General features: G+C 46.7%; 1 protein-coding gene and 1 long non-coding RNA gene across 4 annotated transcripts in view; both read left to right on the forward strand.

Annotated features, from left to right (window-relative positions):
- Positions 1–17,180, forward strand: part of LOC118396866 (membrane-associated phosphatidylinositol transfer protein 3-like) — a 121,271-nt gene that overhangs the window by 43,739 nt on the left and 60,352 nt on the right. For all 3 annotated transcript variants that reach the window (XM_052467626.1, XM_052467627.1, XM_052467625.1), the window contains 2 exons: positions 11,678–11,748; positions 11,967–12,190. In XM_052467626.1, the coding sequence (XP_052323586.1) occupies positions 11,678–11,748; positions 11,967–12,190 (295 nt within the window). The remainder of the gene's footprint in view (positions 1–11,677; positions 11,749–11,966; positions 12,191–17,180) is intronic.
- Positions 12,381–14,271, forward strand: LOC127908687 (uncharacterized). Its single transcript, XR_008068031.1, has 2 exons — positions 12,381–12,656; positions 12,765–14,271. It is a non-coding gene; the product is annotated as an uncharacterized LOC127908687 (long non-coding RNA).

Genomic DNA, 17,180 nt, shown 5'->3' on the forward strand with positions numbered 1-17,180 from the left:
TTCGTTATATGTTTGGTCAGGCCAGGGTGTGACATGGGTTTATATGTTGTGGTTCGTATTGGGGTTTTTGTATTATTGGGATTACGGCTGAGTAGGGGTGTTGCATAGGCTTGGCTGCCTGAGGCGGTTCTCAATCAGAGTCAGGTGATTTTGGTTGTCTCTGATTGGGAACCGTATTTAGGTAGCCTGAGTTTCGCTTTGTATTTCGTGGGTGATTGTTCCTGTCTCTGTGTAGTTTCACCAGATAGGCTGTAATTAGGTTTCACGTTCCGTTTGTTGTTTTTGTATTTGTATAGTTATTTCATGTGTCACTTTGTTCATTAAAGTCATGAGTAACCACTACGCTGCATTTCGGTCCGACTCTCTTTTGACAAACGAAGAACGACGTTACAGAATCACCCACCACACTCAGACCGAGCAGCGTGTTAACAGGCAGCGACAGCTGGAGCAGCAAAAGGAGGACATTATGGACAGCAGAGGCATGGAGTATACGACGTGGGAAGAAATAGACAGGTGGGCGGCCGACCCAGAGAGATTGCCGGAGCCCGCCTGGGATTCGCTGGAGCAGTGCGAAGAGGGCTATAGGCGAATGGAGTCGAAAAAAAAGACACGGCGGCGCAGAGCGAAACCCGAAAGTCACCCCCAAATATTTATTGGGGGAGTGCTCAGAGGGAGAGTGGCTGAGTCAGGAGTCAGACCTGAGCCAACTCTCCCTGTTAATCGTGAAGAGCAGTTGCAGTGGGAGAGGCTGCACTTGGAGAATTGGACATGGGAGGAAGAACTGGACGGAAAAAAGGACCCTGGGCTCAGCCTGGTGAATATCGCCGCCCCAAGGAGGAACTAGAGGCGGCTAAAGCGGAGAGGCGCTGGTATGAGGAGGCAGCACGGCGACGCGGATGGAAGCCCGAAAAGCAGCCCAAAAAAATGATTGGGGGGGGCTTAAAAGGAGTATGGCTATGCCAGGTAGGAGACCTGCGCGAACTCCCTGTGCTTACCGGTGGGCTAGAGAGACCGGGGAGACACCGTGTTATGCTATGGAGCGCACAGTGTTTCCTGTGCGGGTGCATAGCCCGGTGCGGTTCATACCAGCCCTTCGTATTGGCCGGGCTAGAGTGGGCATCAAGCCAGGTAAGCTTTGGCAGGCTCGGTGCTCAAGAGCTCCAGTGCGCCTGCACGGTCCGGTCTATCCAGAGCCACCTCCACACACCAGTCCTCCGGTAGCAGCTCCCCGCACCAGGCTTCCTGTGCGTGTCCTCGCTCCAGTATCACCAGTGCCAGCACCACGCATCAGGCCTACAGTGCGCCTCACCTCACCTGCGCTGTCGGAGTCTCCCGCCTGTTCAGCACAGCCAGAGCCTTCCTTCTCTCCTGCGCTACCGGAGTCTCCTGTCTGTTCAGCACTATCAGAGCCTTCCTTCCCTCCTGCGCTGTCGGAGTCTCCCGCCTGTTCAGCGCTATCAGAGCCTTCCTCCTCTACAGCGCTGCCGGAGCCTCCTGCCTGTTCGGAGCAGCCTGAGCTGCCAGTCTGCAGGGAGCTGTCAGTCTGCAAGGTGCTGTCAGTCTGCATGAAGCAGCCAGATCTGCCAGTCTGCAAAGAGCTGCCAGTCTGCAAAGAGCTGTCAGTCTGCAAGGAGCTGCCAGTCTGCAGGGTGCTGTCAGCCTGCATGGAGCAGTCAGAGCTGTCAGTCTGTATGAAGCAGTCAGAGCTGTCAGCCTGCATGGAGCAGTCAAAGCTGTCAGTCTGTTCGAAGCAGCCAGAGCTGTCAGTCTGCATGAAGCAGCCAGAGCTGTCAGTCTGCAAAGAGCTGTCAGTCTGCAAAGAGCTGTCAGTCTGCAAAAGGCTGCCAGCCTGCAGGAAGCAGCCAAAGCTGTCATTCTGCAAGGAGCTGTCAGTCTGCATAGAGCAGCTGGATCCGCCAGTCAGCCATGATCTTCTAGATCTGCCAGTCAACCAGATTCTTCCAGATCTGCCAGTCAACCAGTCTCTTCCAGATCTGCCAGCCAACCAGTCTCTTCCAGATCTGCCAGTCAACCAGTCTCTTCCAGATCTGCCAGTCAACCAGTCTCTTCCAGATCTGCCAGTCAACCAGTCTCTTCCAGATCTGCTAGTCAACCAGAATCTTCCAGATCCGCCAGCCAGCCAGCATCTACCGGAGCCTACTACCTGCCTGAGCTTCTTCTCAGTACTGGGCTTCCTCTCAGTACTGGGCTTCCTCTCAGTACTGGGCTTTCTCTCAGTTCCGGGCTGCCCCTCAGTTCCGGGCTGCCCCTCAGTCTCGAGCTGCCCCTCAGTCCCGAGCTGCCCCTCAGTCCCGAGCTGCCCTTCAGTCCCGAGATGCCCCTCAGTCACGAGCTGCTCCTCAGTTCTGTGGGGTTCTGGGTGAGGACTATTAGGCCATGGTCGGCGGCGAGGGTGGATTATCCCAGGACGCGAAGGGGAGGAACTAGGACATTAATGGAGTGGGGTCCACGTCCCGAGCCGGAACCGCCACCATGGACAGACGCCCACCCGGACCCTCCCTATGATTTTGTGGTGCGTCCTGGAGTCCGCACCTTGGTCATTGTATTTTGTGTTTTCGTTATATGTTTGGTCAGGCCAGGGTGTGACATGGGTTTATATGTTGTGGTTCGTATTGGGGTTTTTGTATTATTGGGATTACGGCTGAGTAGGGGTGTTGCATAGGCTTGGCTGCCTGAGGCGGTTCTCAATCAGAGTCAGGTGATTTTCGTTGTCTCTGATTGGGAACCGTATTTAGGTAGCCTGAGTTTCGCTTCGTATTTCGTGGGTGATTGTTCCTGTCTCTGTGTAGTTTCACCAGATAGGCTGTAATTAGGTTTCACGTTCCGTTTGTTGTTTTTGTATTTGTATAGTTATTTCATGTGTCACTTTGTTCATTAAAGTCATGAGTAACCACTACGCTGCATTTCGGTCCGACTCTCTTTTGACAAACGAAGAACGACGTTACAACTATTGGAGCTAGGAACACAATAATTTTGCTACACCTGCAATAACATCTGCTAAATATGTGTTTGCGACCAATTGAATTGATTTGTATGTTGGGAATGCCAGCTAGGCCCCTGACAGCTCCTCTCTGCTCTTTTACTTACTCACTTGATTACTGTTTAATTGGTGTCAATGGCTGATCATTCTGGTTTCCCATGCAGGGATGAGGAGCTGAGCTGAACAGGGATAGCTAAGTGCTTAAGTGAATTCACTGGACTAGGTTGGAGTATGGTTTTGGAGAAAACAATGGTTACCCTGGGCTAGTAATGTGCAACAGTTAAGATCTGTCACGGCCTCAATTCCTAAAGGCCCGCACACTGTTTATGCTCCCAATTCACCGCATTATTGACAACGTTTCAATCCAAAAACAGATCTTCGTCAGGTCAGACTCGCATCCCAAAATATACACATTTCACCTCACATGACCATTAACATACATGACACATGGTGGGTGTGAAGACATTTAAATTCACCTTTTGCGTATAGTCAATCATAATTCATCACGGAGGCACATATGGTCATACAATATTATTTACATACAAATCGGTCCTAGTTAATACCTAGGCAACAGTAGGAAAGCTTACTGTTGGAATACCACCCATATAACCGGTAAGCGCAGGACATGAAGTGGTTGTAGATATAATTACAGTGCCTATTTCAATAACAACTTGCGTACCTCAAATAAATTGATATCAATGAGATGGGCATGTAGTACTCACAACAAATGGAATATATGCATATGTACAATATTACCAATTGGAGACCTGGATGGCAAGACAAACCAACGTAACATATTCATGTAAGAAATGGTCTGAAATCAAACTCTTGGTTCAGATGTTTAGGAGACATGGTGGACAAAGGGTAAATCCAATACAACAGCCTCCTTACACTAATATACACTCCATTCCCTTAATATAAGTCCAGAGGCTTTATGCCACACAAACTCAGCCTGACTAACCTCCCTGAGAAAAAAGAGAATGTAGAGTATTCTCAGGCCCTGCAGCCAGCACTGGCATTGACTTTACTTTGTATCTATCTCTCAATTTCTCTTTCACTAACTCACTCTCTCTTAGTCATGTTCTGTCTCTATCGCTCTTTCAGTCCCTCTGTCAAAGTTTCTGTCTTTCAATTTCGCTCCGTTTCCCTTTTCCTTGCTTTCTTAATTTTCTCTCTCTATCTGTTAATAAAGCATTAATAATTTACATTAATAAAGCCATCTTAAACCCCCCACTATGAGCACTCAGCTCTCTACAATGACAGAGTCACAGAAATGGATAACAGCACTGACAAGCTTCCCTGTAGCATCCCTGCTTCTAATGTACTGTAGCAGTCCTCTGTTCCCCCTCCACAGCCTGCCCAGCGAAGCCACAAACAGAGCCCTCCTATCTTTCTAACATGATAGATCTGTCTCATGTCTTTAAGCCTCTCCACCGCTCCACCTGGATAAACAAGGTCTTATCAGCATAGTTCTGCAACGCAGCTGTGACTACATTAGATCGCTATGTTTTTCCACTTCACACTGTGATTGATGCATAATCTCAGCCTAAAATAGCTTAATTACATAACTGATATTTTGGGAGTTATGGAGTGTATGGAAAACAAGAAAACAGTGGATTGTGATTTGGCTGTTGTCACAGTGGCTCAGTGCTGCCAGGCTTGCGAACCATTGGCTTACATCACTGTGTCAACACTAAGGCGGTGGTGTAAAGTCATTACTACTTAAGTAGTTGTTTGGGGTATCTGTATTTTAACTTAAACTTTTACTTTGCTACATTCCTAAAGAAAATCATGTACTTTTTACTCCGTACTTTTCCCCTGAGGCCCAAAAGTACATTTTTCATGTTTCGCCGGATAGGAAAAAGGTCCATTTCAAGCACGTACCAAGAGAACATCTCTACTGCCTCTGATCTGGCAGGCTCACTAAACACAAATGCATTGTTTGTAAATTATGTTGGAGTGTGCCCCTGGCTATAGGTAAACGTTAAAAACTAGAAAATGGTGCCGTCTGTTTTGCTTAATATAAGGAATTTGAAATGATTTATACTTTTAGAATTACTTTTGATACTTAAATATATTTAAAACCAAATACTTTGACTTTTACTCTAGTAGTATTTCACTAGGTGACTTTCAATTTTACTTGAGTAATTTTCTATTAAGGTATCTTTATCTTTATCTTGACAATTACATACTTTTTTCCACCACTGCACTAAGGAAGTACTTAAGTTGACTAAGTAAAATTACTAAATGGAACAGTATTGCTTACAGCTCTTGCCCCAACCTGGGCTCGAACCAAGGTTGCTCTGCACACATCAACAACAGTCACCCTCGACGCATCGTTACCTATCGCTCCACAAAAGAGTGTGCAAAGCTGTCATCAAGGCAAAGGGTGGCTACTTTGAAGAATGTGAAATATAAAGTATATTTTGATTTGAACACTTTTCTGGTTACTACTTGATTCCATATGTGTTATTACATAGTTTTGATTTCTTCACTATTATTATACAATGTAGAAAATAGTCAAAATAAAGATAAACCCTTGAATGAGTAGGTGTGTCCAAATTTCTGACTGGTGCCGTACATATATTTTTAGATAAGACCAAAATGAAAGGAATAGTTTTAAGCGTGGAAGCTGAATGGTCCACAGAGAGTCCACACCCTTCTCATGATGGCACCACACATGTTATTTATCACCCCAGACAATTTGAGGTTCTGGGATGGGACTGAGAGAGGGGAGTGTTGTGGCCAGCTGCTCTCTCTATCTCTGTCTACTGTAGCTAGCTGCTCTCTCTAGCCCTACCTACACTCCGTAGCTAACTGCTCTCTCTATCCCTGTCTACTGTAGCTAGCTGCTCTCTCTATCCCTATCTACGTCCTGTAGCTAGCTGCTCTCTCTATCCCTATCTACGTCCTGTAGCTAGCTGCTCTCTCTATCCCTATCTACACCCTGTAGCTAGCTGCTCTCTCTAGCCCTATCTACACCCTGTAGCTAGCTGCTCTCTCTATCCCTATCTACGTCCTCTAGCTAGCTGCTCTCTCTAGCCCTACCTACACCCTGTAGCTAGCTGCTCTCTCTAGCCCTAACCTACACTCTGTAAATAGCTGCTCTCTATAGCCCTACCTACACTCTGTAGCTAGCTGCTCTCTCTATCCCTATCTACGTCCTCTAGCTAGCTGCTCTCTCTATCCCTATCTACGTCCTCTAGCTAGCTGCTCTCTCTAGCCCTACCTACACTCTGTAGCTAGCTGCTCTCTCTATCCCTATCTATGTCCTCTAGCTAGCTGCTCTCTCTATCCCTATCTACGTCCTCTAGCTAGCTGCTCTCTCTAGCCCTACCTACACCCTGTAGCTAGCTGCTCTCTCTAGCCCTACCTACACCCTATAGCTAGCTGCTCTCTCTAGCCCTACCTACACCCTGTAGCTAGCTTCTCTCTCTAGCCCTACCTACACCCTGTAGCTAGCTGCTCTCTCTAGCCCTACCTACACCCTGTAGCTAGCTTCTCTCTCTAGCCCTACCTACACCCTGTAGCTAGCTGCTCTCTCTAGCCCTACCTACACCCTGTAGCTAGCTTCTCTCTCTAGCCCTACCTACACCCTGTAGCTAGCTGCTCTCTCTAGCCCTACCTACACCCTGTAGCTAGCTTCTCTCTCTAGCCCTACCTACACTCTGTAGCGAGCTGCTCTCAGACATGTACAAATGTAGTGGGAATAGCATCTTCTCCATCCTCATCTGTATTCTCCTCATTGCATCATTCTCGCCCCTGGCCAGCCAAGTCCTTTTTTAAATACATTGCTACCCTAGCAGGGACAATCTCCCTTTTACGCTAATTCCTGTTTAATTACTTTTTCCATTTTTGCCTTATTGCTATTTCCCTCTTTAAACAGAAAATACTCAAAGCATGAGAGCTGGGGAGACAAAGACCTTCTCTGTCTGGAATAATAAAAGTGTGTCAAAAAAAGAAAGGCAGAGCAGAGATAATGATAACAAGCGATAGAGTTTATAGCCTAGGCTATATGTGGGCTATTGGATCACAGTATCGAGTCGCAATACATATCAAATCGGGAGAATCGCAATATATATCAAATCGGCAGAATTATTAGATACTACTGCACTGTTGGAGTTAGGTAAGCATTTTGCTACACTTGCAATAACATCTGCTAAACATGTGTATGTGACCAATAACATTTGAATTGATTTGATGCATCGTGTAATATCACAGAGTGAGGTCCATGGCCATTCCCAGTCCTAATGAACAGACAAAGCTGGATGTTTGCATACCTCCACTGTTCCAGGTCAGAGGTCACAGCTCCATGTCAGATCATACTGAAAACAAGCTTTCATTAGGATCAGCGTCCAAAATGGCACCCTATTCAATATAGTGCACTACTTTTGACCAGAGTCCTATGCGGGCCATAGTCATGAGTAGACAGTGCATATAGGGTGCCATTTCTGATGCAGACCCAGACTGGTTCCTTTCTATCCATCACTCATTTTCCTAATTTGTACTCATTCAATATATGGTTAATTAACAACGACATGCTCTGGAAAATGTATTACGTAACCTAGTTCATTGACTGTGGCAAACTGGCAATCATGTTAAGGAATCTGGGGCGGCAGGGTAGCCTAGTGGTTAGAGCATTGGACTAGTAACCGAAAGGTTGCAAGTTCAAATCCCCAAGCTGACAAGGTACAAAATCTGTCGTTCTGCTCTTGAACAGGCAGTTAACCCACTAGGCTAGGTTCCTAGGCCGTCATTGAAAATAAGAATTTGTTCTTAACTGACTTGCCTAGTAAACTTGCCTAGTAAAATAAAGGTTAAATAAATAAAAAATAAACAAATCTAACTTTGTTAGAATTGATTGTGATTCTATTGTGATGTCTGTTTGTGGTATTGGGAGGCTAGTGCATAGTTAGCATTGGACCAAGCTAAGTGAATGTAGTTAAGGTGCTTAGTGCTCTACACAAAACAGTGTTGGCATGCGATGAGTGAGTTGTCACATTGAATTCATACATTCCCTCCAGCACTAAGTGCCTTAGTCGTCAAACAGGGCTCACCTTTAAGTGTTGTTCTGGCTAGGTTCTCTCAGGGTCTACCTCTCCAGTGAGGCCTCTCTACGAGTTAGCCTCACAGTTCACAAACCCTCAGTCTAAGTGGAGCTGACATCACATAGCCCTGTTGGTGATATTTTGGGAAATATATTTTGTGTGTACAACTTTTTTATTGGAAATCTGTATTCTGTCAACTCACTCTTTCTGTCTTTGGCCTCACAGCAAATTGGCAACGTTAGGAGTCTATCTCTCTCGCTCTCTCGCTTTCTCTCTCGCTCGCTCTCTCTGCTGCCTCTAAGCTGATAGAAATCTGTCAGTGTGGCAGTAGTTGTAGGGCGAGAGTACTCTGCAATTGGCAGGGACAGGAGACATGGAATGACAACAACATGCCTTCATTGAATGTATGGAGGAATGACATTCTAAGACATAGTGGCCAAGACAGAACGGCACTGAGGGATCAGGACGCAAATCAATAATTCACCCTTCCTTCACAAGCTAGCACTGACATACTGCCAATATCCTTTTTCCCTGTTGCTTCTCTCTCTCTCCCAGTTTCTCTCTTCCTGCTGATCTCTTTTTCTACTGCTTCCCCTCTCCCCTCTCCCTGTCTGTCTGTCTGTCTGTCTGTCTGTCTGTCTGTCTGTCTGTCTGTCTGTCTGTCTCATATTCTTATTTGTTTACAGTTTATTCACACTATTAAATATTAAACTAATATTGGTTATGGTTGTCCTACAGAACACTATTTCCATGATTCAATTTATTATACAGCATTTTACTAAATGAAAAATGTCCACATTTAGTACTAGCAAACAAACCAAATGTCCATTTTTTAAAACTGCACTATTAAATGACTCAAGAGTCGGAAACTGAAGTGAATATGACGGCTTTGAGAGTGTGGTTGAGATGTGGTGGTGACAACAGACATTGCTTCTGAGTTCTGGCACCCTTAGCTCCTGACTTGGAGGAGTCTAGAGAGGGCTTTCTGGGCAAATGCATTAGTTTAGTGAGAGAGGCAGACAGTGACCATATGTGCCTCTGAGCCTTGTAATGCACATATTGATTGGCACAACACGAGAGAGGGACGGCGCTGTGAGAGAGAGTGAAGGAGAGATAAAAAGAAAGTTAAAAAGTATAAGAAAGAGGGAGGGAGAGTTAGACTCTCTTGGTAACCTGGATGGATCCCCTGCTGTTAGCTAGGCTGTCAAGCTGCAGGAGAGGCTTACAGAGGACCACAGGAAACTGCTTTTCACCACTCAGCTTCCCTGTCACAAATAGGATTACGTCAATGCACTTCAACATTAAAAAAATATGTCTTATTTATAGTAAAGTAGGCTTCTGTCTGTCTACAACCAGCTGTGCTTGTACTGTATGTAGCTTCCACTGACGCTTACACAAAAGCCTCCCCTGTCTACCAAGGCTATATTTTAGCATAGCTTTCAGGGTTGTACCTAATTGAAAATTCGTTCACCAATTTAAAAGCAAGTTGAAGATCACTAGGGACTGTGTGTTGGGTTCACTCAACCCATTCTGTTACTCCATGCTACTCAATAATTGAGAGGTTTGTTTTGGTTGCAATTAATGTTACGTAATTAGCAGAAAGACTTCTTTGTAAATATGCAGAGAACCTCTGATCACACATTAATTTTAAATGTATGACTAATCTGGTACTGTGCTCCCTGTACTGGTCCAATATTATTCCACCTCCCACTTACAAAGAAACTTCTCAATTGATTTGCTGTAGCTAACCTTTTGACCAGAATAGTGCAGTGGGTCTCCTGAGTGTTAAGTTTGAGGGGGAGGCAGGCAGGAGGCAAGAAGTGGCCGGAGACAGAGTGGCTGGCATGCAAGCAGACAGACAGGCAGGAATGTCAGGCAGGCAGGCAGGGTAGGAAAGGCTGTGGGCTGGGAGCTGACAGGCTGTGGGCTGGGAGCTGACAGGCTGTGGGCTGGGAGCTGACAGGCTGTGGGCTGACAGTCTGTGGGCTGGGAGCTGACAGGCTGTGGGCTGGGAGCTGACAGGTTGTGGGCTGGGAGCTGACAGGTTGTAGGCTGGGAGCTGACTTGCTGGGAGATGACAGGCTGTGGGCTGGGAACTGACATGCTGGGAGATGACAGGCTGGGGGCTGGGAACTGACAGGCTGTGGGCTGAGAGCTGACAGGCTGTGGGCTGGGAACTGACAGGCTGTGGGCTGGGAGCTGACAGGCTGTGGGCTGGGAGCTGACAGGCTGTGGGCTGAGAACTGACAGGCTGTGGGCTGGGAGCTGACAGGCTGTGGGCTGGGAACTGACATGCTGGGAGATGACAGGCTGTGGGCTGGGAACTGACATGCTGTGGGCTGGGAGATGACAGGCTGTGGGCTGGGAACTGACAGGCTGTGGGCTGGGAGATGACAGGCTGTGGGCTGGGAACTGACATGCTGGGAGATGATAGGCTGTGGGCTGGGAACTGACATGCTGGGAGATGACAGGCTGTGGGCTGGGAACTGACATGCTGTGGGCTGGGAGATGACAGGCTGTGGGCTGGGAGATGACCGGCTGTGGGCTGGGAACTGACATGCTGGGAGATGACAGGCTGTGGGCTGGGAACTGACATGCTGGGAGATGACAGGCTGTGGGCTGGGAACTGACATGCTGGAGATGACAGGCTGTGGGCTGGGAACTGACATGCTGGGAGATGACAGGCTGTGGGCTGGGAACTGACATGCTGGGAGATGACAGGCTGTGGGCTGGGAACTGACATGCTGGGAGATGACAGGCTGTGGGCTGGAAACTGACATGCTGGGAGATGACAGGCTGTGGGCTGGGAACTGACAGGCTGTAAGTGTGTGAAAGCCTCCCCTGGCAGATGCTACCAGCCGGGGGAGAACAGATAAACAAGCAGTGAGTAAATCACAGAGCCGAGAGAGAGAGCGGGAGGGAGGGAGGGAGGGAGAGAGAGGAGCTCAGGAATAAGATGACAGAGCATGCAGAGGCTTCAGGGAGGATAATGAGTTTGGCCAGGAGCCAATGGCTTGCCACACTTCACACAGGAACACAGATAGACACACCGTACAGGTGGTTGGGAAAATAACCATAACTCTTCTTCGTCCTTCCTCATCCCAAGGTGTATTTGCATTGTTTCGACTGTTTCTGACAACCAAGATCCAAAATATGTCAGTGCTAGGCAGCTACGGTGATCGTGACAGAACCATATGTCTGGATATGGCAGGATTCTGTGTGATGAGTCAGTATTGACTTTTCTGGAGTATGTGCTTAGGAGAGTTGAGCTTAAGGGTGTGCAGTATTTGGGGCCCATCTCCCAGTTATGGAAGGAATAAAGAGAAAAGTTAAGGCTTTAGTAATACTGAAATTGGTTAGCTCCTGAGATCAATAATAATTCCGTTATCAGTGCATCTGTGTGAAGTGGCTTATGTAATGACTTTTCTCCCTCTCGCCATCATTTCTCACTCCTTTCTCTCGCTCTTCCTCTCTGTCTTTCCTTTCTTTATCTCTCTCACTCTCTTCCTCTCACAATCTCTCCTTTCTGTATCTTTATATCTTTCTTCCTCTATTTCTTTATCTATATTTCTCTTTTTCCCTCTCTCTCTTTTCCTCTCTCTCTCTCTCTCTCATCTTAAACCTGTAGAGAGCCTCTATCGCCTGGGGCGTCCTCGCTGTGTCCCTCAGAGCAGCATTGACGGGTTAGAGGACATGGAGGTAGGAGAATCACAATATAAACTCTGATGTATAAATAACCAGCATAACTACTCTGGCTGCTCATGAGGTGTCTCTGTTATCTATAGTATATATGAATGCAGGTCCAGGACTCTTGGCTTATACCACTAATCCACTTCTCTCTCCTCTCCTCTCACATCCTCCTCTTTTCTACCTCCTTACCCCTCATTGGTTACTTCTTCCTCTTCTCCACTCTCCAGAAGACCCAGTGTAAGACCCACGTGTTGCTGCTGGTGATGCATGGTGGGAACATCCTGGATACGGCAGGGGGAGACCCTGGCACCAAGGCTGGCGATGCTACCACGCTGTCCTCCGTGCTGGAGAAGGTGGCCCGGGCACACTTCCAGGCCGCTGCAGAACATGTGATGATCAAGCTAGTGGCCTGCCCAGCTGTGTGTGCCGAGGCCTTCTCCCTCGTCTCCAAGTGAGTCAATCAAGGGGGGTAAAAATCTTGAAATTTCTAAAATTTCTTACATTTTCTGATTTTGATTTTTGCTTTCTGTTTGGCATTGAAGAGCAGTTTGTATTGGCCTTTCATCCCTTTCAGATTGTCTCAGCGCTGCCCCCCGTTGCTGAGCTGTATAGCTGAAGCACAGTGGAGAATCATGGTGGTTATAAAGCAATAGTAGCTTGTGATATGTAGGCTCTATTTGATAGCATTTCTATTGCGGTGAATTCAGCCCCCTAGCGATTTAGTCTGACAGTCAGAATGACAGTGCACCGTTTAGGCATGTTTGTCATTTTTAAGGAGGCATGGCAGAATACCCAAGTGACCATTTCCAATTCACAGATCTCGGCCTCGGGAGTCAAATGAATCAACAGCGACGTCGGGCCAGAGATACCAGGCTGCCAATTCTGTTGAAGGTTAAATTGGAAATTATATCGAGCAGGTAGCCTTTAAGCAGCAGTTGCGATGTTAATTGGCTTGCCACTGACATTTCCCAGCCTTTTCGAGGCATGTGGAATACTAAACTCATAACCTTGATCTACCCCTGAAGCCCCCTGAAGAACCCTGAAGAACCCTGAAGCCCCTGAAGAACCCTGAAGCCCCCTGAAGCACCCTGAAGAACCCTGAAGCACCCTGAAGAACCCTGAAGCCCCTAGCTCTATTCAGCGGACAGAGAAAGAAAGATGAAACAGATGCCAGTGACTGGTTTGAATTCCATTAGTGTGGAAAGGAAAATGATTTTTGATGACTCACTGTGATCTGTTTACCTAATTAATGGCTGTTGAGACGAATGTGGAAGCTGTTACCTCCAGAATAAGCTGCTGCCTGCTTGTCAATCTTGCCCCATTCAATAAATCAGCTACAGTTACAGTAGTTACTGTGGCTGGCTGCATTGAATGCAGATGATGATGGCAGCCTGCAAGTCTTCAATCACACATGAGCTTAAAGAGGCGTTCACTCTCTTTGAATCCTCTTCTTTAAATCACATCCGTTAAGTAATGAAGACCGTGGCGAGGTGAAGACCAAAGGAATCTGCAGACTATCTTGAGTTTTTGCCCCATTTTGAGGAGGAACCCGAAGCAGCATCTCTCTGTTCTGTTCGGGTGATTGTAGGCAGTACTGTATGTGTCAGGCTGCTGGCTGTGCAGAGACTAATCTTTTCATGTCGCATTTAAAGCTGTCAGTCTTTCCGGGGGGAATCCTTTGAGACAAATGCACACATTTTTCAGCTCCCTGCTGAATATATTGTCTTTGGTAGAATGTCACTTTGTTTTGCATAGCTCTTTTTCATTGATATGCCTGTGAGAATGTTTGTGTATATATTTCCACTAATTGGTATGTGTTGACTGGGAGCTGGCAGACTGGGTTCTGAGATTGAGTCCCAAATGGCACCTTATTCCCCACATAGTGCACAACTTTAAATCAGTAGAGAATAGGGTGCCGTTCGGGACGCACCCTGAGATTTCCATCCGTCTGTCTGTCTGGTGTAGTGATTGCCGTTGGTCAGAGACAATGACTGGAGGCGAGAGTTTAAATAGATGTGAGGGCTGTGGTGTTTCCTCAGCAGCTTGACATCTTCCTGCCTGCCTCCCTGCATGGCACAGCAATGGCCAGGGATGAAATATTTAAAGGAACAACATCCCATGGGTCTCTACTGGGTGGCTGTGTGTGAGTTATTGCCACATTTCTCAATTGCTGCTCCATTTACACTCTTTGAAAGAAAGATGCTATCTATAGGACCTAAAAAGAACCCTTTTTGGTTCCAGGTAGAACCCTTTTGGTTCTAGGTATAACTCTTTTGGGTTTCGTGTAGAACCTTTCCACAGGGTTCTACATGGAACCCAAAAGGGTTTGTCTACCTGGAACCCAAAAGGGTTCTTTTACCTGGACCCAAAAATAGTTATCTTATAGGGACAGCCGAAGAACCCTTTTGGAACACAAAAAAGAGGATGTGAACCAGTTGATTTATTTTCCTGCGACCAGACGCATTTCCTCTGTGACAGTTGAAGATATACAAAACATTGTCTACAGCTAAACTAATAAACAACTCAATCTCATGTGACGTTGGTCTTGTATTACTTTAGCTGAGGACAGGGCGGGACAGGGAGTTTGACCTGACAGTGACCTGAGGACAAGGAGACCACTCATTTTCTGTCTATTCACAGCACACACAGCCAGGGAGCAGCAGCTCTCAGTCTACTCCGCACATCTTTGCCTAATTAAGCTCAGATTGTGGTTTGCCTCTGCCTCTGCCCCTCCCCCTGCATCTCCCCCTGCCTCTGCCCCTACATCTCCCCCTGCATCTCCCTCTGCCCCTCCCCCTGCATCCCCCCTGCCTCTCCCTCTTCCCCTCCCCTGCCTCTCCCTCTGCCCCTCCCCCTGCATCTCCCCTGCCTCTCTCTCTGCCCCTGCCTCTCTCTCTGCCCCTGCCTCTGCCTCTGCCCCTCCCTTTTCCCCTCCCTCGGCCCCTCCCTCGGCCTCTCCCTCTCCTTCTGTCTATGTCTCTGCTTCTCCCTCGTTAGCTTTGTAAACTGTGTGCCCCGTCATTTTTTAAATATTTAAATTGTTTTTATTTAACTTTTATTTAACTAGGCAAGCCAGTTAAGAACAAAATCTTATTTACAATGACGGCCTACCCCGGCCAAACCCTAACCCGGACTACACTGGGGCAATTGTGCGCCGCCCTATAGGACTCCCAATTGTGATACAGCCTGGAATCGAACCCTCTCTGAAGTTAGAGCCTATTTCAGTCTTGCCCACTCTGTGACATCAGATGAAGTTAGAGCCTATTTCAGTCTTGCCCACTCTGTGACATCAGATGAAGTTAGAGCCTATTTCAGTCTTGCCCACTCTGTGACATCAGATGAAGTTAGAGCCTATTTCAGTCTTGCCCACTCTGTGACATCAGATGAAGTTTGAGCCTATTTCAGTCTTGCCCACTCTGTGACATCAGATGAAGTTAGAACCTATTTCAGTCTTGCCCACTCTGTGACATCAGATGAAGTTAGAGCCTCTTTCAGTCTTGCCCACTCTGTGACATCAGATGAAGTTAGAACCTATTTCAGTCTTGCCCACTCTGTGACATCAGATGAAGTTAGAGCCTATTTCAGTCTTGCCCACTCTGTGACATCAGATGAAGTTAGAGCCTCTTTCAGTCTTGCCCACTCTGTGACATCAGATGAAGTTAGAACCTATTTCAGTCTTGCCCACTCTGTGACATCAGATGAAGTTAGAACCTATTTCAGTCTTGCCCACTCTGTGACATCAGATGAAGTTAGAGCCTCTTTCAGTCTTGCCCACTCTGTGACATCAGATGAAGTTAGAACCTATTTCAGTCTTGCCCACTCTGTGACATCAGATGAAGTTAGAACCTATTTCAGTCTTGCCCACTCTGTGACATCAGATGAAGTTAGAGCCTATTTCAGTCTTGCCCACTCTGTGACATCAGATGAAGTTAGAACCTATTTCAGTCTTGCCCACTCTGTGACATCAGATGAAGTTAGAACCTATTTCAGTCTTGCCCACTCTGTGACATCAGATGAAGTTAGAGGGAATGTGAGATGTCCTGTTAATGGCAGCTAGCTAGGCATCTCTTCATCAGCACATTACTATGTAAATCTGTAGAATCAGACACTACAGAAATGGATGGGAGAAAGGATGATAGACATTGTGTCCCAAATGTAGTGCACTGCTTGGGCCCATAGGGCTCTGGTCAAAAGTAGTGCGGTGCCATTGGGACGGAACCCAAATCTGATTCTAACAGTTTTTTGGTAGTCGGTAGTTAATCAGTAGACTTCAATGTAAATGGCCTTGATACAATTCTCTTAGTTTTGTATTGTTGAAGAGGTTCATTCATGTACTGTAGGAATAGGCTGACAGGCTTGCTGTAGGTTGAACACAACTTTAAGCTTACTTTTGTTAGAAGTGTTACACAGAGGCAGAGAGCGAGTAGCCAAGGAGCCCTTGTCTTCTTACAAATAGGCTCTCTGATGGTCTGTTCTGCTTTGATGGCATACCACAGTATATCCTCAGCTTCTACCCCGGCTAGCATGAACACTCTCCTAATGAGAGAGTGTGTGTGTGTGTGTGTGTGTGTGTGTGTGTGTGTGTGTGTGTGTGTGTGTGTGTGTGTGTGTGTGTGTGTGTGTGTGTGTGTGTGTGTGTGTGTGTGTGTGTGTGTGTGTGTGTGTGTGTGTGTGTGTGTGTGTGTGTGTGTTGGTATAGCTGTGTATTCTACATCCAATTACAGTGAAACTCAGTAACAAAGCATTACCTGGACTCTATATCAGGTGAAGAATAAATATCCCACAGTATTACCAACAACATAAGTAGATGACTAATTATCCATCTCTAGAAATAAATAAAGAACAGGCTGACGAGAGAAGCTGGGTGGGTGGCTTTGTTGTGTCTAGATGGTCTTTGACCTTGGTCTTGGCCATGTAACTGCCTGTCCAGGGGTGTTATGGTAATATCTGTGTCCTGTGCCAGCAGCAGGGGGCTCTACAGGGTCTCTGTTAACACGACAGGAACAGCATGACACAGTACAGCTATAGCAGTACATTACACAGGCCCTTGAGAGTGACTACCGATGGATAACCTACATACCAGTGGAGGTCAGTGCCGTTTAAGATGAGGGAGGACCATTTATTTTTTTCATGAGTATGGCCTTATTTCTATTACAGCAAATTGGATGACTGTCATTCATATTCCATTCACCCAGTTCAATGTAACATCGATAGGTTTAGGCTACTACATTATTCTCAAATTGCCCCTATAACCATCTTGAAGCTGCGACACATTCAATACCGCCTTGCACACACTCTTGCATGCACCTAGCTGATCTAGGGTGTCATTATTAGTCCCACAGTTGCAAACGAGAGTTTCTATTGGACAAATTCAGGTACGTGTATGTTTATCTCTGTTTCGTTCCACTTGCTTCCGTTTAAGAAATGTTTTTCAGCGGAAT

The sequence above is a fragment of the Oncorhynchus keta genome, chromosome 18 (assembly GCF_023373465.1).
Source record: "Oncorhynchus keta strain PuntledgeMale-10-30-2019 chromosome 18, Oket_V2, whole genome shotgun sequence".
Lineage (NCBI taxonomy): Eukaryota > Metazoa > Chordata > Actinopteri > Salmoniformes > Salmonidae > Oncorhynchus > Oncorhynchus keta.